Source organism: Phyllobates terribilis, unplaced genomic scaffold (assembly GCF_046119375.1).
Source record: "Phyllobates terribilis strain yellow unplaced genomic scaffold, ASM4611937v1 Scaffold_4__5_contigs__length_816908805, whole genome shotgun sequence".
In the NCBI taxonomy this organism is placed as follows: Eukaryota; Metazoa; Chordata; class Amphibia; order Anura; family Dendrobatidae; genus Phyllobates; species Phyllobates terribilis.
The window spans coordinates 219,251,769-219,275,947 of NW_027362764.1; the positions used below are offsets into that span (position 1 = coordinate 219,251,769).

Below are 24,179 nucleotides of genomic sequence, written 5' to 3' on the forward strand. Positions count from 1 at the left end.
TTTTTATTCCACTGCGACCTCCACCATTCTTCCAACGGGCATTGCATTTCCTCCTAATTTTAGTCAGCTTTTGCTTTTCAATGCATAGGCGAACACTAAGGGAGACCTACTCCCCAATAATGGGTAGAAGGTTTTTAGTATGCTGTAATCCACGTCTGTTTCAAGGGGCATTGCAGTTCCTCATAATTTTTGGAAAGCCTTCCATTCACTGCTTAGGCCAACAGTGCACAGGAGACCCAGTTGCTATAAATGGAAAAAATGGTTTAGTTAAGGCCCTCTGACCTCCATGTCACTTCCAAGGGGCATTGGAGTGCCTCAAAATTTTTGGTAGGCATTGCACTCACTGCATGCCCTATAACTGTGTAGCCGAACCGCTCCTTTTGGTATAGAAACATATCCTACAAGACATATGTGGTTGACTGGCCTGATATTGATGTGAATGGTCCCTGTTCCTCCTGCTCTTTCTCCTTTGCCACCACCTCATCCATCATTCATCACCTGAAGCTTTGTTTTAATGGGAGTCGTAGAACTGGGATAGTAGCAGGGAAACATCCAGCAATCCTCAGAGGAGGTAGGATATGCGCCAAAACGCTGACCACCTCAGGCCTAGCCGCTACTACATACATGTGCTTGCATTCCAAGAAAACAAAGCAGACGCTAACTTCTATCATCATCATCATGCTCCTGACCTTGGCACTCTCAACTCCCCTGATGGAGAAGCTAGGGCCCACTGGAGGAGTCTGGTTCTCTGGTGGGCTCGTCCAATGCTGCCCTAAAGCAGGCTAGGCTAAGAAAAGTGTGGGGGAAGTTCCCAGGAGAAATAGGGGCGGCTGGGGACTGTTTATGGACACCCGGCCGCCCCCAGGCGGCTGGGGACCGTGTGTGGACACCCGGCCGCGGGGCGTCTGAGGACCGAGTATGGACACCCGGTTGCCCCCTGGCGGCTGGGGACCAAGCGTGGACACCCGGCCACCGGGAGGCTGGGGACTGAGTATGGATATCTCGCTGCCAAATCAGCCATGAGGTAGTGGCCAGCTTCGGCCTCCTCCAAACTAAAAGGCCCCATTTCAAGTGCAAGCTAGCAGTATGGTATTGGGGGTGGGTGGGTGGCAGGCTGCATACTTGCGCTTGCATTGCAAGGAATGGGGGAGGTACAATTGAACACTAACCTGGGACAAGGACTTGCACGAGGATAGTTGCAAGTCTGCATCTTCTGATGCGGCAAGGATCACTTCTGATGGGCACACTTTTAGGCAGTGACCTGGGTGTCAGAGATGCTTCCAGGGGTCTTCCTCATGCTGTTCCCATGTCTTTTCAGCACTGTATGCATGTGTCACACAGCACATGGCCAGATAAGATTGTAAAATGTTAAAATGACATTTCCCGGTGAATGCATTTGTCACAGTTGAAAGCAATACAAAAGTGCAAAAATGCATAAAAAATGCTACTTGTGAACATAGCCCAAGGTGTGGAGGAGTATTTTTGTTTTTGGTTATTTATTTTACCTTATACACAAGTCTTTACCCTGGAAAGGAAGTTCCTTAACATTTTTCACTGGAAAACCATTTCAGTTTCGTTTTTGAACGTTTTATTGTGAGCCCGTAAAAGTGGCTTAATACCTCTGTCCACGTTGTTGACAGCAGTGACCAGGGGGGCAGAAATGCTTCTTGGGGCAATGCCCATGCTGTCCTCATGTCTTTTGAGCACTGTCACTATCGTTTTGGGCACTTTTTAGGCTTTCTACAGACTGCCGGGGGTGCCACCGCAAAGATGCTCAGGTCTTTCATAGACTAACATTGGGCTCGTTGCTCGGGTCGAACACCCGAGTATCACGGTTAGCTCGGCCCGAGCTTCGAGCACCCGAGCATTTTAGTGCTCGCTCAACACTAAAGGTGAACCTTCGGCCAAGTCTGAGGTCCAGAGCACTCTGGAAGAGGTTTTCATCCAGGATATCTCTGTACTTGCCCACATTCATGTTTCCTTCAATTGCAACCAGTTGTCCTGTCCCTGCAGCTGAAAAACACTCCCATAGTATGATGCTGCCACCACCATGTTTCACTGTTGGGATTGTATTGGGCAGGTGATGAGCAGTGCCTGCTTTTCTCCACAAATACCACTTAGAATTATCACCAAAAAGTTCTATCTTCATCTCATCAGACCAGAGAATCTTATTTCTCATAGTCTGGGAGTCCTTCACAGCCTCTCCTTAGTGCAAGACATATGAAAGCCCGCGTAGAGTTTGCTCAAAAACACATGAAGGACCCCCAGACAATGAGACTCCTTGGGCAGTTCCTTTGAGCTTGTGATTCTCATTTGGTCTGACATGCACTGTGAGCTGTGAGATCTTATATAGACAGGTGTGTGCCTTTCCAAATCAAGTCCTATCAGTTTAATTAAACACAGCTGGACTCCAATGAAGGAGTAGAACCATCTCAAGGAGGATCACAAGGAAATGGACAGCATGTGACTTAAATATGAGTGTCTGAGAAAAATGTCTGAATACTTATGACCATGTGATATTTCAGTTTTTCTTTTTTAATAAATTTGCAAAAATTTCTACATTTCTGTTTTTTTCAGACAAGATGGGGAGCAGAGTGTACTTTAATGAGAAAAAAAATGAACTTTTTAGAATTTACCAAATGGCTGCAATGAAACAAAGAGTGAAAAATGTAAAGGGGTCTGAATACTTTCCGTACCCACTGTATATACGTATACTAGGCTTTTACCTCAGTCCTGTGGACCAGCTGTTGAGTGCCATCATCATTCATTCTGAAAGTTTCCAAGAATGGATCCGACTTGCTGAAGAAATCCTGAAATGAAATGGTATTCAATGAAATGGATTGGCAGCTCCATTCTGTTTGTTTGCATCTCTTCTTTCACAGTTGATTGAAATAGGAGATTCAATAACTAGAAGATTTGTCCCTCTGCTTTTACTGTTTTACAACATCTAATTCTACTTCTTTTATCTCAGCACTACAGCTGGTATCCGCAAATATCTTTTATCTTTTTATGCAGTCTTATCTATCTAAAGTGTTTATATTACAATCTATCTGATTGTCACATTATTATAGAGCCCTGATCCTGTGCTGTCAGGCTCTGTCACTCTGACTTGGTGAGCTGCGCTAAGAGCGCAGGGTTATGAGGAGGTGTGCACACTCATGTCATCACTGGCTGGCTACTCATGTCAATGACACACTGCTCAGCACTGCTGTTTGTGTCTTTTTAAAGTAGTGGCAATTCAAAAATCTGTCTTAACCTCATTAACTAACCACACCCACTGCCAAAAACTGATAGCAACATGAAAGTTTATATCTCAACCGACTATACACTACCCCTTGTGTCTGACCCTTGGATTGCTGACCCTGGACTGATCTAACCTTCTACTTGCCTGAAGATTCTATCTCTGATTCTATCTTCCTGGTTCTCACACCAGCTATCCTTTTGAAAATGTCCCTGCAGTCTGACTTTATCCCTGTCTTAGTCCCTCTAATTGTGCTCTGGCTATACAACTACTTTACTGCCAATTTGTACCACCGGCCAGCAGCTACTCCTAGATACAGCCCAGGGGGTTTCACAGCAAAGGCTAGATCCCTGCATAGGGGTTTTAAGGTACAAACTGTTGCGTTCCCTGTGATCTGTTGACTGCTTTGCAGGCACTTTAACACCGCGATCGACCCGTGCCTGTTAACATGTTAAATGCCGCTGTCAATCACTGATTTCAAAGCTACCAATAGACCGTGAAACACAAAAGGCTTAGAAAAATGCAACATTTTTAATGAAACCCGAGTGCTAAAATGATTTTATTCCAAATTTTAAAAAAAAATGACCCCAAAAATGGACAATCTCTTTAAGCTTTCTAATTGGATGCACTGGTGGCCAAAACTAGCTGCGTACTCAAACTGCTGTCACAGGAGTGCCTTATAAAAGGTAAGTAAAATAATATGTTCTTCTCTCTAAGCCATATCTTTCCCAATATAAGATAATACTAATGTGTTACCTTTTAATGGCAGACTGGTGCTGCATTTTATATTTTAGTTTATTATCACCAGTTGCTAATGTAGGACAGAGTAGCTGAATAGAGACTTTCTAGCATAATTACTTAGCATCCCCTTTTTGCATTCTTTAAAAGGAACCTGTCATGAAGAATTAGGCCCTTGAACTGCCACCAATCTGCTATCTAGCATAGTAAACATAGTCCCAATTATCTTCTTTTTTCATTTTCCCGAGTACAGTAACATACAGAAAGGAACTTTGAGGGCTGAATTCCCAAACCTGAATACAATCACGGGGATGGACTCAAGCTTGCCAGTCCCCCTTCTGGCTTAAGTGACATACTGTTTGCTGAACACCTCATCACAATCTAGAGAACTGCTCCACCATGTAATGGTATAATGATTTGGAAGCACAGCCTGGCTGGTGCTGGGTTTTCAAATGACCCAATGTATTAATTATCCAAACATACAAAAAAAAAAAAATGTCTTTTTATGGTGATTGTGAAACTTTCCATACGCTACACAAAACGGATACCCTCCTGTTATGGTAGCAGATCAGGGTTTAAAAATGTATTAGACATCTCTGTACTGAGCTTTCACACATTTGGCCCAAGGGATTACAAACCTACTGCTGTTCAGATATGGATATTTTATTCTAAGTGATTTTTGTTTTAGAAAAAATGTATTCGTAGATGTTAAAAAAAAAAAATCAGCATTTTACCTTGTCATCTAATTTTCGAGCACTGAATGAGAGTTCAACATAGTCATCATTCCCAGATAATTCTTCTGCAATCACCTAAAAAGGAAACAATGGTAAGGGTTAATTCAATGTCCAATTTCAAAGAAGTCAGATATTTTGAATATACTAGTTGATGTGGGCAACACAGAACTTTGTAGATAAGTTTTAATGCAAAAGTGTAAAGCAGACCTTAAAGGGGATCTCTGGGAATAGAAAAAAAATGTTATGACAGCTCAGGTGCCTGTGAGCATGTGCAGTAGGAAGCTCCGCCGATGGGACCTGGAGATTTCCTAGACTAAACAAATTTGCTAATTAAAGGTATTAAGCAGATTATTTATAATGATATCTTCTCTATTTCTCTATTTTTTCCCTGCAGAACCTCTTTAAAGAAAGTTTATTATTGTACATGTTGCAGTCAATTTATATTTTTCTATATACCAAATGTATAACTTACACCAAATGCAATATGACCCGAATGTGTGACTATACCCCTAGTGGAAGTTTGACCCTAATTGTTGTTGGCTCCTCTTACTGGAGGACAGAGCCTATGGGACTTCTCGTGCCTTATTTAGCGATAAACAGTGGCTGTGGCAGTCGCATATGTTACAAAATGTGTTGGGTTTCTTCTTGCTGGTTGCAAGTCGCACACAACTCACTTGCCATAGACGTAATATCAAGTCGCACGTGACATACAACTGGAGTACGACTTGTCTACAACTTGGCTATTTAATTTTCAGCAAAAACATCAGACAGCACTTGGATGCCATCCGTATCCTATCCATTTTTCACAGACTGTTTAATAGTAGAAGCTTGAAAAACCTCCATCAGTTTATTTTTTCACTCGAAAAAAAACTGATGAAACTCTGACCAAACTCTGATGGGAAAAGCTGACAACACACTGACCAAACTCTGATGGGAAAAACTGACAACACACTGACCAAACTCTGATGGGAAAAACTGACAACACACTGACCAAACTCTGATGGGAAAAACTGACAACATACTGACTAAACTCTGATGGTAAAAACTGACAACATACTGACCAAACTCTGATGGGAAAAACTGACAACATACTGACCAAACTCTGATGGGAAAAACTGACAACACGTTGACCAAACTCTGATGGGAAAAACTGACAACATACTGACCAAACTCTGATGGGAAAAACTGACAACATACTGACCAAACTCTGATGGGAAAAACTGACAACATACTGACCAAACTCTGATGGGAAAAACTGACAACATACTGACCAAACTCTGATGGTAAAAACTGACAACATACTGACCAAACTCTGATGGTAAAAACTGACAACACACTGACCAAACTCTGATGGTAAAAACTGACAACACTCTGACCAAACTCTGATGGTAAAAACTGACAACACACTGACCAAACTCTGATGGGAAAAACTGACAACACACTGATAAAAGACTGTTGTTTTTTGTGTACGAGAAAAATTAGTGATATCTGAATGAGCCGTTAGGTCAGCAGGAGAATTCAGATCACCCTCCTTGATGGAAACTTATATAAGTTTCTGGTGTGGTGAAGCCCCGAGTCTCGTCTCTGCCAGACGTTGGTTATGCTTGTTAAGAAAGCGAATCCAGGTTCAATCCATAAAATTTAAATCCTTTATTTTGTGATTAAAAATGAATATGGCAACACTAAAATATTTCTAAGCATAGGCATGATTGGGGATGAGGGGTGCAAGGAGGTGAAACCAGATGTGTTTCGAACGACTGCTGCGTTCTTAACCTTGATCTTATGTTTAAGAACACAGCAGTCTGAATTTAAGAATGCAGCAGTTCAAGCAGTCTGAATTTAAGAATGCAGCAGTTGTTTGAAACGTGCCCGGTTTCACCTCCTTGCACCCTCATCCCCAGTCATGCCTACACTTAGGCATATTTTAGTGTTGCTATGTTAATTTTTAATAAAGGATTTAAATTTTATAGATTGAAGCTGGATTCACTTTCTTCACAAGCACATTTTTAGAACATAGGGGGCGATTCATTAAGACTTGTATAGCGCACACCAATCTTAATGAAGAGCTCGCTGGAGAACACTGACTTGATTTATTAAGCGGCGTGTATCGCTTAATAAATCAGGCACGTCTGATACCAAAGCACATCTTAATGAATCGGCCCCTTAGTTTTATTTCTTATGTGGCGCAAAACTTAATGAGCATTAATATAAAAACTATCTTTGTTGTTCACAGCAGCCAAGCACAATGCAACTTTTACTTAATTACATGATGCAAACTGAAATTGTAATCTAACAATTAAAAACTGCACATATTTAGAAAATTAAGCGAGTCAGTTTACCTAAGGTTATGTTCTCCTGATGAGTTTTGGGTGAGTTTTTGACGCTGCATATTTTTGTTTCAACGTCTTACAGTTCCAGCAAAGTGGATGGAATTCATAGAAATCTCATGCACACTGTGCTTTTATTTTACACAATGTAAACTGACCTGCCATACCTTTTTGAAACCTGCAACATATCAATTTTTCTTACGCTGAGTTTTCTATGCAGATTTTTCCCATAGACTTGTATTAGGTGAGGATAATCTGCAGGTAAAAAACGCTCATGCATTTTTAGTGTGTTTCCATGCATGACTGTATCAACGTTTTATCAAAGTCAAATATCAGAAAGCATCAAAAACAAAGCAGCTTTGTGTAAAACATGGCATACCAAAAAAGAGACAAAAACTGCAGCATGAAAACTGCGATAAAAGTGCAAGTAAGAAGCGCAGGTAACCGAATTTACCTAATAAGTGCAGAAAATCTGTAACATCAAAAACTCAACAAATACTCATTCTGGGAATGTAGCCTAAACGCTCTTTTGCACAATAATATCTCAAACATTTTAGATGGTATTTTCTGCAAGGATTTTGGTGGCAGTTTTTATTTTTCAAAAATTTTAAACATTCTGTGGTTGAAAAAAATCATTTTCTATGGCAGCAAAACCTTATAATAATAGCATACATATATTTTTCTGTATTTAAATTAAGTATAACATCAGAACTCAAAGTGTGTCCTGTAGTATATTCATTTTAGCAGGCCTGTGTCATGCAAATGTTATATATCAATAAAATTGAGTATAGGAATCACAATAGAAAGCCATCGTGTGTCATAAGTTCAGTAGACAGATTCCCATCGAGCTGTCAGGGTCAAGTGCTAAATATCAATTCGGGTACTGGTTATGTTCACTGGATGAAAAAAGAAAATAAAAACGCTAAAGGAAAAAGAACAGTAAGGCAAAATGCTACAGACTTTAATAGGAGTCTAAGTCTAAGATATCATAGCCATGAAAAATATTATTTTCACATGTATTGTACGCAGTTGAAGAATTAAAAAAATGCTGTAATTTCAGGCAGCACTCTTCATTATGTATTTTTTTCAGCCTCATATTCCACAGCACTTGAGGCTACGTTCCCATGATGATCTTTTGGTGAGTTTTTCATATTGCACAATTTCAGCACTTATTAAGTAAATGAGGTTACTTACGTTTTTAATTGTATTTTTTTTACATGAGTTTTTATTGCTGCATTTTTTGTCTCTTTTTGGTATGTCATGATTAAAACAAGCTTTATTAATACAGTCATGTGTGGATTAAATGTGTTTTTCATGCTGCGGAAATGCACTAAAAACACGTGTGTTTTTTTATCTGCAGATTTTCTGCATCTATTGCAAGTCTATGGAAAAATCTGAACATAAAACTGAGCGTTCCCGCAAGAAAAATTGACGTGTTTTTGGATTTCAAACACGCACCGCAGGTCAGTTAAAAAAAAGCACAGTGGTCATGAGATTTCTATAAATCGCATCCACTTTGCTGGAACTGTAAGGCTATGTGCCCACGATGTAGAAATGCTCCGGATTTTTCCTGAGCGTTTCTGCATCTCCCTGGCAGCAAAAACGCATGCGGATTTTACATGTGGATTGTACATGTGGATTGTACATGTGGATTGTACATGCGGATTGTACATGCGTTTTGTCATCCAGGGACAAGCGTTTTTCATGTGTTTTGCATATGCGATTTCGCATGCGGGTTGACAAGCGCTTTCCAAGCGATTTTAGCATCACTTGGAAAGTGCTTGACAACCTGGTCACACTATATAAATCCATGCAACTGGCATGGATTTTATATAGTGTGACCAAGTTAGTTAAAAAAAAAGAATAAAAATGGTAAAAAATGAAAAAAAAAAATACTCATCTTCCGATGGCCCCCGGTCTTCTACTCTGATGCGTCTGGTCTTCCCGGTGTCTCGCGGTGGTGTAAAAGGACCTTCCATGACGTTATTTAGTCATGTGACAGGTCACGCGAGCGCCGACGTCAGCGGTCTTTATAATGTGTTTTTTTATTTTAAATTCTTTTTTTCTTTACAGGTACTATGGTATCTGGGTCTGGGGGAGAGTCTCCTCTTCTGCAGACCCGAGTACCATCCGCACATTGAATTGCTTAATATCCGCATGTGTACATGTAGTCATGCGGATATTAAGCGATTCAATGCAAGTCAATGGCGGCGAAAACGCCGCGATTACGCAAAATAATTGGTAGTGCTGCGGATTTTTCCGCAATGATAATCCGCAGCGGAAATTTCCGCAGAATGTGCACAGCACATGCGCATTATTATTGGGGAATATAGCAGACCGACTAACAAGCGTTTTTTTAAGCATTTCTGCAGTGGAATTGCCGCTACGGAAACGCTTAAAAAATGCATAGTGGGCACACAGCCTAAGACACAGTTTTGAAACAGAGAAGATATGCAGAGTCAAAAATGCAGCAGTGGATCTGCGCATCCAGGGAGCTGCTGCCATCACCAGCTTCCTATACAAGCACAACATTGTTCCTGTCCTGCTCTGCCCTTCTACAGGCCATGAAACATCTCCTCTCCCTTTTTCTGACTGATGCTGAATAATTTTTGCAGCTGGCATTTTTTATTATACTTCCAGGAGGAATAACAGAGGAATTATGATCCATACAAATCCAAGTCAAGATGCTCAATAATTACCATAATTGTTATTTAACCCCTTAATGACCTGGGAATTTTTAGTTTTTGTGTTTTCCCTTTTTGTTTCTCTCCTTGTTCCAAGAACCATAACTTTTCTATGTTACAGGAAAATGTGAAAAAAAATTCAAGTACAGTTAAATTGTAAACAAAACAAATCAAAACGCAATTCCGCCATTGTTTTTTGTGTATTGAGTTTACGAGGTTCATCCTGCAGTCAAAATGACCTGGCAACTTCAGTCTCCAGCTTAGTACGATTATGGCAAAACCAAATTTGTTATTTTATTATTTAAATGGTGAAAAAAAATCAGAAACTTTGAAAATAATAATAATTAGTTTATTTCTACCCTTTCAGAGACTTATAACTTTTTAATTTTTTTTTCGTTGATGGTGCTGTGAGAGAACTTGATTTTAGTGCCCTGAGCTGATGTTTTTTGGGACACATGCTGTATGAAGTTTTTATTGTTTTATATTGCCTTTTTAGAGGAAGTGCAGCGACTAAAAGATGGCAATTGCGGCATTTTGATTTTTTTTTCTTATTGGCACTAAACATATGGTTTTCAACAATTCTATATTTTAATAGATCAGAGTTTTTCAGACTCGATGATACCAATCACCAGATTTCATAATATGAATAGCATAGATTAGATATCTTGGACCCGATGAGGCGGGTGATCTTACTTTGAAGATCTATGTTAGAATGGCCTTATAAAGCTTAAAAGGGTGGTCCAGGTTTGGCAGGAAAGTCTGTGGTCACTCTGTGTGACTGCAGACCTGTGAATCTTCACAGTGCGCGCTGTCAGGATTCTCCGGTGCCAGCGGCGAGACTGGTGGTCATGTGACAACAAGTATGCGATTTGCATACTTTAGGCCACATTCCGTCAAGACGTCTGCGGCCTTGCTCAATTAATTTGTATTAAGCGAGATTGCACATGTCTACTTTGAATGTGGCCAGGAGTATGAATATCGCATACTTGTGGTTATATGATTGCCCATTCCCTGCATCGGCACAGGAGAATCCTTACAGCATGCGGTGTGCGCTGTGAGGATTCAAAAGTAGGCAGTCACGTTGAATTGACTGCAGACTTTCATGCCAAACCTTGACAATCCCTTTAAATTAAAATTAGGATTTTATGAGTGCAGCTAGAGCCAGTTTCATAAAATGCTTATTTTTAGGCAGGGAAAATTCACAAAGGATTATACAACCAATCTGACATGGATTTTATTGAAAGTACATCATGGTTGTTCAAATGATCTATTTAAAAATTTATATTGTGAAGTCTGGTGACAGATCTATTTTATACTCAATCTCCACCCGCCTTTCCTGATTTGACAGCTCCTTAGTGTCCTTCTCTCTCCTGCTGCTGAGCTCTCACACTGCTTAGTATAAGCTGTAGCTGTCAGTCAGGCTGTAGCACTTTTTCTAATGGTAGCAGTCAGAACTATCTGTTTAAAGGGAATCTGTCACAAGCTTTTGCCACCTAATCGGAAAGCTGCATAATGTATTCAAGTGTCACTTACTGGGCTGCTTGCTATAGGTTTGATAAAATCACTGATTTATCAGCAGGAGATTATCCGTAGAGGACTAATAAAGCTGCTACCAGGCAGTTCTCCATATTCATGAGCTCTATATAACCACACCCACACCAGATTTCTGCCTATGCATAGTGTGGGTGGGGTTGTGCAGAGCTAAACATTAAGAGAACTGCTAGATTTTCAGAAGATAAATCTTGGATATTGTAAAAAATACACTAAGCAGCATCCAACTTAGAATTTTTTTCCCATTTTGTTCCACAAAAAAATAAGCTCTCATAAGACTATGTCGAAAGAAAAATAATTAAGGTGTGGCTGTTGGAAGAAGAAGAAGAAGAAAAAAAAATTAAACCACAAAAATTGACTGTAACAGGAAGGGGTTAAAGCTCACAATATAGCTACACTTGTAAGAAAAATATAAATACCTGTCAGACTATGGCTACTGTTTTATAGTTTTGGCTTTGCACTGAGGAGGGGCAACGCCCCAAAACACATGTCTGCAAATTGAGATTCTGGTTTGGTTTTTATCCTAAGTCATGTGGCAAAGAACGTTAAAGGGTTGATATGGACTCTTAGGCTTGTTACTTCCAATAGGTGGCACTAGAGTTCAAGTCCTCTTTCTCTTTTATGAGGCACTTTGAATATTTAATTTCCCAGCGGAGCATTGCATGGCCTACAAGTCTCCTTACACTTGCATGTCAGACATTCACTCTCCACAAACACATTCTATCTAATAGCAAAAAAAAACAAATCTGCCCAATTAAAATCATTAGCCACCTCTCTACCATATTTGGATCCTAAGGAATGCCACAGTTAATTATAGTTTTAATTACACATCGCTATTATCTTTACAATTTTTGTGTCGGTATGAACTTCTGTAGCAGTCATACCGTTATGGATGATTTCCCTGCTGTGTTTCCATGCTTCAGCAATGACTTTGACAGTTTCCTTTGTGACACGATCTACAGAGAGAAAGAAGAAAAGGAGAGCACATTACTCCTGTAAAATAGATATAGCTATTCATCTTATTAGCTCTTCAATGAGCTTGTCACAACAGAAAAAAAAGAACTTTTTTTCTACATCACCCTTTTATCTTTCAAGAATATTATCTGAAATGTAAAGAAGTGATTGAAGCAAAATATACAATATTTTTATTCTGTGGGACTTGCTTGTTGAATGGGAATAAATGATAAAATTCTGTATTTTCCAGCTAGAAAACATTAAATATGATGTAAAAGTAGCTACATTCTCAGAGACAGAATATGGAAAAGAGCTACTGTAGTACAGATTGCTAACAACATTATTGCTAGCTATGATAGAAACACATTGCTTCAGAGCTTAAAGGGAAACTGTCAGTAGCATCAACTCTCCTAAGACGTCTACATGCACAGTCACGTCATAGGAAGATGAATAAAATGACACCTTGATATCTGCAATCCGATGTCTTATTCCTGAGCAATCCACATTTTTCTTAATATGTAAATGATCTATGGGCCGGACTTTGATCTGCATGAGAATCTGTCTCCAGAGATAATTTTAAATGAAAATGGGTGTTACCAGTGTGAGATTTGTAGATCAGAAGAGCAGACTGTCAGTCATTACATGTCTCACACTGCTAATGTCCCCTTTCATTTATAATAAGTGATGAAGATCTGTGTCTGATCCAGACATCATAACAGTTAATTTACAGATATGAAAAACATGGATTTCTCTGGAATAAAACATCGGATCACAGAAATCAAGGTATCATTTTATTCAACTTTTTTATGACCCATGTAGATGGCTTAGGAGGGTTGAGCCTACTGACAGATTCCCTTTAATGTAAATTGGGCTATATAGTCACAGACTGGTCAAAGAGCCCATGCTGACTTCTGTCCACTACAAAGTGCCTATAATGGGCATGTGCGCATTAGAAATGAGCAATGGAAGAAGGTGGCTTCACGTTATGTACACACTGAGATTTTTTAAAGAGTTTTTTGCTTAAAAAATACTTAAAAATTGTTTTTAAAAAGCTTCCAATTCATTCCTATTGTAAAACCACTTTTCTGGTCATATATTGAGCATCTGTTTCCATTCAGGTTGTGAAAAACACCTAAAGGGAAAAATAAAGGGCATGTCACTTGTTGAAGCAACACAATGCAAAAAAGGGAGCATGACCAGTTGAAGCAGCTCCTGATGGAATTTGCTCAAAACTAGACACTGTCCGATCAAAAGGCTGCAAATAGCATTTCATGAAACAAAATATGTATCCAAAAAATGACAATAGAAGGAACGTTTCCTAAAGCGGCTTCCACTTAAAAACTTGTTGTTTTTTTTATCACAAAAATCTCTGTGTGCGCATAATCTAAGAAGGCAAACCAGGGAGGCATTGTGATGCTCTGAAGAATGTTCTGCTGGGAAAACTTAGGTCATTTTCTTCATGTGGATGCTACTTTGATGCCCACCGCCACTAGCTACCCAAAAATATTATAGATAGACCAATTGCATCCCTTTATGGCAATTGAATTTCCTAATGGCAGGTGCTCATAGGTAATCAGTGTATTTCTATTACTTATTTAAAACCAAAATAATCCAGAGCACTGTACAGGGAATGTAACTGCTCTCTGCCCCCGTCCCCATTGGGGTTCACAATCTAATTTCCAATCATACACTAACAATAAAAAAAGGCTACAGATAAAATACACTGCTCAAAAAAATAAAGGGAACAATTAAACAACAGTATATAACTCCAAGTAAATCAAACTTCTGTAAAATCAAACTGTCCACTTAGGAAGCAACACTGATTGACAATCAATTTCACATGCTGTTGTGCAAATGGAATAGACAATAGATGGAAATTATTGGCAATTATCAAGACACACTCAATAAAGGAGTGGTTCTGCAGGTGGGGACAACAGACCACATCTCAGTTCCAATGCTTTCTGGCTGATGTTTTGATCACTTTTTAATGTTGGTTGTGCTTTCACACTCATGGTAGCATGAGACGGACTCTATAACCCACAGAAGTTGCTCAGGTAGTGCAGCTCATCCAGGATGGCACATCAATGCGAGCTGTGGCAAGAAGGTTTGCTGTGTCTGTCAGCGTAGAGTCCAGAGGCTGGAGGCGCTACCAGGAGATAGGCCAGTACACCAGAAGACGTGGAGGGGGCCGTAGGAGGGCAAGAACCCAGCAGCAGGACCGCTACCTCCGCCTTTGTGCAAGGAGGAACAGGAGGAGAACTGCCAGAGCCCTGCAAAATGACCTCCAGCAGGCCACAAATGTGCATGTGTCTGCACAAACAGTTAGAAACCGACTCCATGAGGGTGGTATGAGGGCCTGACGTCCACAGATGGGGGTTGTGCTCACAGCCCAACACCATGCAGGACACTTGCCATTTGCTACAGAACACCAGGATTGGCAAAGTCGCCACTGGCGCCCTATGCTCTTCACAGATGAAAGCAGGTTCACACTGAGCCCATGTGACAGACGTGACAGAGTATGGAGACGCCGTGGAGAGCAATCTTCTGCCTGCAACATCCTTCAGTATGACCAGTTTGGCAGTGGGTCAGTAATGGTGTGGGGTGGCATTTCTTTGGAGGGCCGCACAGCCCTCCATGTGCTCGCCAGAGGTAGCCTGACTGCCATTAGGTAGTGAGATGAGATCCTCAGACCCCTTGTGAGACCATATGCTGGTGCAGTTGGCCATGGGTTCCTCCTAATGCAGGACAATGCCAGACCTCATGTGGATGGAGTGTGTCAGCAGTTCCTGCAAGATGAAGGCATTGAAGCTATGGACTGGCCTGCCCGTTCTCCAGACCTGAATCCGATTGAGCACATCTGGGACATCATGTCTCGCTCTATCCACCAACGTCACGTTGCACCACAGACTGTCCAGGAGTTGGCGGATGCTTTAGTCCAGGTCTGGGAGGAGATCCCACAGGAGACCATCCACAACCTCATCAGGAGCATGCCCAGGCGTTGTAGGGAGGTCATACAGGCATGTGGAGGCTACACACAATACTGAGCCTTATTTTGACTTGTTTTAAGGACATTACAGCAAAGTTGGATCAGCCTGTAGTGTGTTTTTCCACTTTAATTTTTGGGGTGACTCCAAATCCAGGCCTCCATTGGTTAATAAATTTGATTTCCATTGATGATGTTTGTGTGATTTTGTTGTCAGCACATTCAACTTTGTACAGAACAAAGTATTCAATGAGAATATTTGACTCATTCAGATCTAGGATGTGCTATTTGAGTGTTCCTTTTATTTTTTGGAGCAGTCTATATACATCTCATAGAAAACACAGCAATAAGATTATTTTCCAAGTAAAAGATAAAAATAATACAGTTATACAGTTACCAAATAACAAATATCACCATATGTTATTGTGGCGCCCCTGCGGGTTCAGTCGCCACAGAGGTACTGCATCTCACCCAGAGGTGTGGTATCTCACTCTCAGGTAAGGATAGAGTGCTGCCCGGGACCCTAACACCTGCATCCAACACGTCCACTTCAGTAGGGCAGGGCAAGATTGCTCCTAAGGGAGAGCACAGTCCCTGGTCCCTGGCTGGAGTGGAGGGGAACCAAGTGAGGGGGAACCATGTAGTGGGTGTGGGTGGAGAACGTAGATCAGGGGAGCACTTCAGAAGCTGTATAAAAAGGGGAGCCATCTTAGACAGACAAGCCAGTCAGAGGAGGAGAAGTGAGGGGAGCAGAGGCTCTGCAGGAGCTCTGCTCCGGAGGCTGGCCTAGTGAGAGGCCGAGGAGAAGGAAAGAAGAGAGGAGAGGGTGCAGGAGAAAGGCTCCAGGAACAGAAGGGATCCCAGGGGTACGGGAAGTGTTTGAGGCCACCCGTAAGCCCGAATCTGCCAGGTGGTGGAGGGATAGAGCCGCAGAGGGGACCGGTCCCTAAACTAGTGGAGAACTACAAGGCTCAGCTAGGAACCGGAGGCTGCTGTACTTGCAAGGTGCAGTGGCCGCAACTGCAATTATATCGCCGAGAAGGTGGCCACAGAGGGTCCAGGGGACTGCAGGTCGCCCAACAAGACCCGAGGCTACCGGATTGGGACACTGATTGTGAGGCGCAGGGCAGGAGGGCGAGAGCCAGCGCAGGAAGACGACTGAGGAAGGCACATAGAAAGGGGTCCTGTCAGGCACTCTTGAACTACCTGAGGGATTGCTGAACCCCTGCCTGATGAACGCAGCACGACGTGGGAGGTTGTAGTCCGGAACCTGTAACCTGAGGAACTTAATAACTGTAAGTAAACTCGGAAGACTGCACCCCACCGTCTCTGTGATTATTATCTGCGCCATCACCCCTGCACTACAACGCCCAGCACAACCGATAACATCTACACTGCCCTGGAGGTAAGCTCTACCTGTGGAGAGCCACAACAGCTTTGCTGCACTAACATCAGCTCCAGAGGACCTGCTCCGCAGCGGCAGCTCCCTTTAGCCGCATACCACAGGTGGCGTCACAAACTTTGTATATAAACTATAATCCCCTGTAAATATATCCCCCTTGGATTGACTGCCCTGGGTTACAGACCGGGTCACCGGCACTGTGACATCTCCCCTAGCAACGAACGGCCCGGTACAGAGTATCCCATGGCCCAGGGGGCGCGTCATTATTGTTATATACTGAACAAGTCCGCTTTACCAAAACTAAAATAGTAATAATGAGTCATATACAAGGAATTAATACCACCACACTATGACCAGATCACATATTACCACCACATAGTAACTGAATAATAGCACAATACAGATCATTATCAAAACCCCTATTACTAACACTAATATTACAACCAGTGACATTATACATAGGACTCAGGAGCTCTGTAGATTGTATACTGTGTATGGGAAATCCAGTGATTTATCGGTAACACCTGCCATTGAAATAATTTATTTTCACTTTTCTTCTTCATCCGGCACAGATACCTATGACGTCTTCCAGCTAGGACTCATCTATGCAGAAAGTAACACACATAAATCTATGATTGATCACTTCTACAGAGCCCTCCATACTTCTCCCCCACTTCTATATTGTGTCAGATGAAGAAGAAAATTGCAAGTCTAGCTTCCTGATGCCATGCACAATAACAGTACCTCTCTTTTGTTCCTCCTACAGTAACTGATCAGCAAAAATAAAATCGTTTAAAGTAGTGATGCCTCCCTTTGTGACCCCCTTACAGTAGAAATATCCCCCTCTATGGCCCCCATAAAATATTAACGCACATATTGTGCAATAGTAAAATACCCCTTTATGCTCCCTTATAGTAGTAATGTCTGTCTGCTCAAATACAAAAGTAATGCCCCCTCCCCAGTGGCAACAATACAGTAGTAATTACACCATATGTGGCGTAATAGTATCCACCATTTTTGCCTTGAAACAGTTAGAACATCTTATATTCTGTACCCATAAATTTATAATGTATGGGCTACAAAGGGCAATATTATGAATGTTCCCCATTATGGAGTAATAGTGTTCCCTCATTCTGGCCCCAATAAAGCAATACTGTCCGTTAATTGGCCTTCTACAATAATTATATCCACCACTTGCTTCCATAAACTAATAATGTATGTTCCTCATTCTGGCCCCCATACAGTAATTATGTCACCCATCCTTTAATAACATCCCACGTCCTGGCCCCCATGCTTTAGTAATGTCCCCTATTCTTGCCCACATCTCTTAATAAAGTCCCCATCCTAGCCCCTTTTTATAATAATGCCCCCCATCCTAGCCCTCATTCTTTAATAATGTCCCCCATCCTAGCCTTCATCCTTTAGTAATGTCCCTCATCTTGGCCCTTTTCTTTAATAATGTACCCTATCCTGGCCCCCATTTTTTAATAATGTCCTCCATTAAGATGAGTTCAGAGAGCAAATTTGTAAAACATGCAGATTTTGGTCTATATTTTTAGGCTAGTTCTACAGTTTTTTTTATGTGTATACATTTATCTTATACATAGGCTCTATTCGTATTTGGAAACAAGCTAACAAAAATCGTGATTTGTTAAGGGATTCAGTGAGGCAAACTAACACAAGAAAAAATCCCCTATGTAAGAATAATAAAATATTAATTTAAAGGGTATGCATTAAAAAAAACAAACAGAAATAGAAAAAATAATGATAAAGATAATGGTGCAGGAAAAAGTTGTGTAAGTAATCAACAGGAAAAGCAACGGGAAAAAAAGGTTGCAATTCCACTGAACACATTTCATGTTGGCTTATGACGGTTATGATAGAGTCACATACTGCTGTATTTCATACCGTAAAAAAATATAAATGTGATAGACCCATTATAAGTTATGGAATCTTAATATGATCATGACTAGCCATAATAAATGCTATATTATTCCTGTCCTGGATCCTCTAAAAATGAAGTTAAAGAGATATTCCCACATTGTACAAATTATGGCATGTCGATAGGATATACAGTACTATGAATGTAAAGTGGGTGCTCACCAAAGGAGCTGTTATTGGTGATTCGGTCATAAATCCCTTTCATATGTATGAGATCTCTGACCATGTCTGTGGTGTGCGAAAGGGTCCCCATTCTCGGACTAAATGCATGTTCAATTGGTGGGGCCTGCATCTGCTATACGATTATGGCATATCCTGAGGATATGCAATAGACGATTTAAATGGGAATATCCTTTACGCAGAGAAAACAGAGCTTTACTTATGAAGAAAATTACAGTTGCATGTAAAAGTTTGGGCACCCTTGGTCAAAATTACTGTTATTGTGAACAGTTAAGCAAGTTGAAGATGAAATGATCTCTAAAAAGCTTAAAGTTAAAGATGACATATTTCCTTTATATTTTAGGCAACAAAAAAAAAAATTTTTTACATTTTAAAAATTACAAAATGGAAAATGGGCCGATGCAAACGTTTGGGCACCCTTGGAGATTTGTGTGCTCAGATAACTTTTATCAAGATTTCATACCTTAATTCGTTTGTTAGGGTGATGGCTTGTTAACGATTATCATTAGGAAAGGTCAGGTAATGCAAATTTACCAGCTTAATAAAAACTCAGCCTCCTCTAACCTTATGCCAAAAAACAACAACCATGGGTTCTTCTAATCAGCTGCCTAGCACTCTGAAAATGAAAATGGTGGAGGCCCACAAAGCAGGAGAAGGCTATAAGAAGATAGAAAAGTGTTTTCAAGTTGTCCATTCCTCAGTTCGAAATGTAATTAAGAAATGGAAGTTAACAGGAACAGTGGAGGTCAAGATAAGGTCTGGAAGACCAAGCAACTTTTCAGTGAGAGCTGCTCGTAAGATTGCTAGAGAGGCAAATCAGAACCACTGCTTGACTGCAAAAGACCTTCAGAAAGATTTAGCAGACTCTGGAGTTGTGCTACATTGTTCTGCTGTTCAGAGACACCTGCAGAAATATGGCCTTCATGCAAGAGTCATCAGAAGAAAGTATGCAAAAGAACATCTAAACAAGCCTGATGCATTTTGGAAACAAGTCCTGTGGACCGATGAGGTTAAAATACAACTCTTTGGCCACAATGATCAAAGCTATGCGTGGAGAAAAAAGGGCACAGAATTTCAGGAAAAGAACATCTCGCCAACCATTAAGCATGGGGGTGGATCACTCATGCTTTGGGGTTGTGTTGCAGCCAATGGCACGGGAACATTTCACATGTAGAGGGAAGAATGAATTCAATTTAATTTCAACAAATTCTTGATGCAAACATAACATCTGTAAAAAAGCTGAAGTTGAAAAGAGGATGGCTTCTACAAATGGATAATGATCCTAAACACAGGTCAAAATCCACAATAGACTACCTCAAAAGGTGCAAGCTGTACATTTTACAATGGCCCTCACAGTCCGCAGATCTGAACATCATTGAAAATTTGTGGCTAGACCTCAAAATAGCAGTGAATGCAAGACGACCCAGGAATATCAGACAGCTGGAAGAATTTTCCAAGGAAGAATGTATGAAAATCCCTCAAATAAGAATTGAAAGACTGTTGTCTGGCTACAAAAGTGTTTACAAGCTGTGATACTTTCAAAAGGGGGTACTAGATGCTAATCATGCAGGGTGCCCAAACTTTTGCATCGGCCCATCTTCCTTTTAGTAATTTTTAAAATGTAAATGATGAAAATATTTATATTTTTTTGCCTAAAATACAAAGGAAATGTGTCATCTTTAACTTTAGGCCTTTTAGAGATCATTTCATCTTCAACTTTCTTAACTGTTCACAATAATAGTAATTTTGACCAGGGGTGCCCAAACTTTTACATGCCACTGTATACAGTAGGTACAGAAAGTATTCAGACCCCTTTAAATTTTTAACTCTTTGTTTCATTGCAGCCATTTGGTAAATTCTAAAAAGTTCATTTTTGTATCATTAAAGTACACTTTGCACTCCATCTTGACTGAAAAAAAAAACAGAAATGTAGAAATTTTTGCAAATTTATTAAAAACTAAAAACTAAAATATCACATGGTCATAAGTATTCAGACCCTTTGCTCAGACACTAATATTTAAGTCATATGCTGTCCATTTCCTTGTGATCCTCCTTGAGATGGTTCTACTCCTTCACTGGAGTCCAGCTGTGTTTAATTAAACTGATAGGACTTGATTTGGAAAGGCACACACCTGTCTATATAAGACCTCACAGCTCACAGTGCATGTCAAACCAAATGAGAATCAAAGGAACTGCCCAAGGAGCTCAGAGACAGAATTGTGGCAAGGCACAGATCTGGCCAAGGTTATAAAATAATTTCTGCATTACTCAAGTTTCCTAAGAACACAGTGGCCTCCATAATCCTTAACCCTAGAACGCATGACCATAAAAATCTACACTTTCACATACCTGGGGCCTTTTAGGCCCGTGTGCAAATAATAAATAAATGACCAGCTGGAAATGACAAACAACTATATACCTGAGGAATACCTAGAGTTTCAAAATTCTAACTAAAGAAATCTTGCAGAAAATAGAAAACAATTAACAGGGCGGGCCTGCGAGGCCCCAGGTATGCGTTTTAGGGTTAAATGGAAAAAGTTTGGGACCACCAGAAGTCTTCCTAGACCAGGCCGTCCAGCCAAACTGAGCAATCGTGGGAGAAGAGCCTTGATGAGAGAGGTAAAGAAGAACCCCAAGATCACTGTGGCTGAGCTCTAGAGATGCAGTAGGGAGATGGGAGAAAGTGCCACAAAGACAACTATCACTGCAGTCTGGCCTTTATGGCAGAGTGGCCCAACAGAAGCTTCTCCTCAGTGCAAGACATATAAAAGCCTGCATAGAATTTGCTCAAAAACACATGAAGGACTACCAGACTATGAGAAATAAGATTCTCTGGTCTGATGAGATGAAGATAGAACTTTTTGTTGATAATTCTAAGCGGTATGTATGGAGAAAACCAGGCACTGCTCATCACTTGCCCAACAGTCAAACATGGTGGTGGCAGCATCATGCTATGGTAGTGTTTTTCAGCTGCAGGGACAGGAAGATTGGTTGCAATTGAAGGAAACATGAATGCAGCCAAGTACAGAGATATCTTGGATGAAAACCTCTTTCAGAGTGCTCTGGACCTCAGACTTGGCCGAAGGTTCACCTTCCAACAAGATAATGACTAGTGTTGAGCCACCCCCGTAGTGTTCGAGTTCGGTTCGGTTCGTCGAACACCCGTGTGTTCGCCGAACTGTTCGTCGAACTGTTCGTCGAACACCTTCGAACACCGTTAAAACCAATGGCAGGCAAACAAAAACACATAGAAACACATAGAAAACACCTTCAAAGGTGTCCAAAAGCTGACAAACTGCTCAGAAGACACAACTAACACATGGAAAAGTGACAAGTACATATAGTCATGCGAAAAGAAAAGAGGTGGAGGAGTAAAAGGAGGGGGAGACACAGATATAGGCATGTCATGCCCTTCTAAAATCCAAAAAGTGAGAAGCCGAGACGGCCAGTCCGCTCCTGCCCGTGCCACCTCCGTGTCGCCGGGTTTGTGCCAGAGCCGCGGTGAACCCTGACGGCCAGCCCCCCTCTCCCAATACTGGTGCCTGTCCGCTGGTGGGTCGAGAGAGCCCCCCTGTGGTGGAGGCAGCTCTAAGCTTTTTAATTTAAATTGTCCCTCTAATTTGAATGAATACACTTTAAATCCATTTACAAGGATCTATTGGAGGGCAAGTCTCATGCCAGCAGCCGCGTAATTCCAGCTCCAGTAGCGTCCACTAAAGCTGCTGCAGTTAAAAAGCTTTTATAAGGATCGAGCTCGGCTGTCCACCGCAAGGCATCCTAGTGCCAGTCCCAGCCCCTATGCCTTGGGGTGCCTCCTGATGCTCTTCACTAAGTATCCCGTGGTCCCGAAGCATTTCCTTTGAAAAAATTAAGTGTCCAAACTACAGGTGGTGTAGCTTGCTTAACAGCCAGGATAATCCGCTGACTAGCAGACACTGCTACTAGGCACAAAGTATTTCCTGGGCTAGATGCAGTTAAAAATTTGTAAGTAGATACTCTCGTTGGATGCTGAGAAAGCATTCCATAGAGTCTCCTGGCACGCCATATATGATTCTCTTAAAAAGCTTGGGGTAGGGGTCTAGGGGACCCTTTTATAGCCAAAATCACGGCCCTGTATCACAATACGTCACCTAGGCTGAAGATAAATGGAACTGTAGCACCGAGGGCTCGGTTGCTACAGACGTATTGCACCTCACCCAGAGGTGTGATATCTCACTCTCAGATAAGGATGGAGTGTGGATCAGGACCCGACACCTGCATGCATTACACCACATTGCCGTGGGGCAGGGCGACCAATATGCCCCTGAGATGGGCACGACAGTCCCTGTCCCTGGCTGGAGTGGGGGGAGGGAACACTGAGGAAGGGGAACCCTGCAGTGCAGGAGCAGGGAGGAAGCAGTTCCTGGGTGCATTGAGAAGGGAGTATAAAAGGTGAGCACCATCTTAGTTCAGTGCAGAGAAGTCTGAGCAGAAGTGGCAGGGAGCAGGGGCTCTGCATGAGCTCTGCTCCGGAGGCGGGCCTAGTAACAGAGGCCCAGGCCTGCAAGAGGGAGAAGGAAGGAAGAGGAGCGGAGAAGGCTCCAGGAACGAGGAATGAAGGGATCCCAGGGGTGCGGACGGGCGAGTCGCCACCGCACGCCCGAATCCACCTGCGTGGAGGGGTCAGGCCAAAGGGGGAGACCGGTCCCCGAACTAGTGGAGGCAGGAAACGACCCTCAGCTAGAAACCGGAGGCTCTGACATTTTATGTGGCGCAGCCCCTTGCTCCACCCGCTAGGAAGGCACCACATAGGGTCAGGGAAACTGGCGCCAAGTTTACCAAGAGGAGGCCCGAGGCAGCCGGACAGAAGTGTTGGTAAGAAAGGCCAGACAAAGGACACACAAAGGGGGTCCTGTGAAGCGCTCCAAAGTTATCTGGGAGTTGTCTGAGCCCCTCACCTGGTGAGCAAAGTACGACGTGGGCAGCCGTTACCTGCAGACGTGGTCTGGATAATAAGAACTGTGAGTAAAGGCCCTGAACTGCATCACTGACTCCGTGTCGTTACTGCTGCTGCCCTGCACCATCACCCCCATCCTCTGCATACACTGCCCTGAGGCTATACTCCTCCCGTGGGGAGTTATGCTACGCTCTGCTGCACCCACAACACCAGCCTTAGCGGTCTGCCTGTAGCGGCGGCTCACTCTGACCGCAATCCACGGGTGGCGTAGTCGGACATTTAAACATCAAAACCACATAAATAGTTCCGCCACTGGTTTGACCGCCCTGAGCCACGGAACCGGATCGCCGCCACGAAGACTACAACCACCAGCATCCACCGGGTGTCCCAAGGCCCAGGGGGTGCGTCAGAACATTTTCATCACCTTTCACAATCACCAATTGGACAAGGCAGGGATGTCCTCTGTCCCCTCTCTTATACATCCTAGTGACGGAGCACCTGCTCTCAT

General features: G+C 42.0%; 1 protein-coding gene across 2 annotated transcripts in view; it reads right to left on the reverse strand.

Annotated features, from left to right (window-relative positions):
• Positions 1–24,179, reverse strand: part of CPNE4 (copine 4) — a 915,330-nt gene that overhangs the window by 305,173 nt on the left and 585,978 nt on the right. For both annotated transcript variants that reach the window (XM_073678089.1, XM_073678088.1), the window contains 3 exons: positions 12,160–12,231; positions 4,714–4,788; positions 2,727–2,810 (listed from right to left, as the gene is read on the reverse strand). In XM_073678089.1, coding sequence (XP_073534190.1) covers positions 2,727–2,810; positions 4,714–4,788; positions 12,160–12,231 — 231 coding nt within the window. The remainder of the gene's footprint in view (positions 1–2,726; positions 2,811–4,713; positions 4,789–12,159; positions 12,232–24,179) is intronic.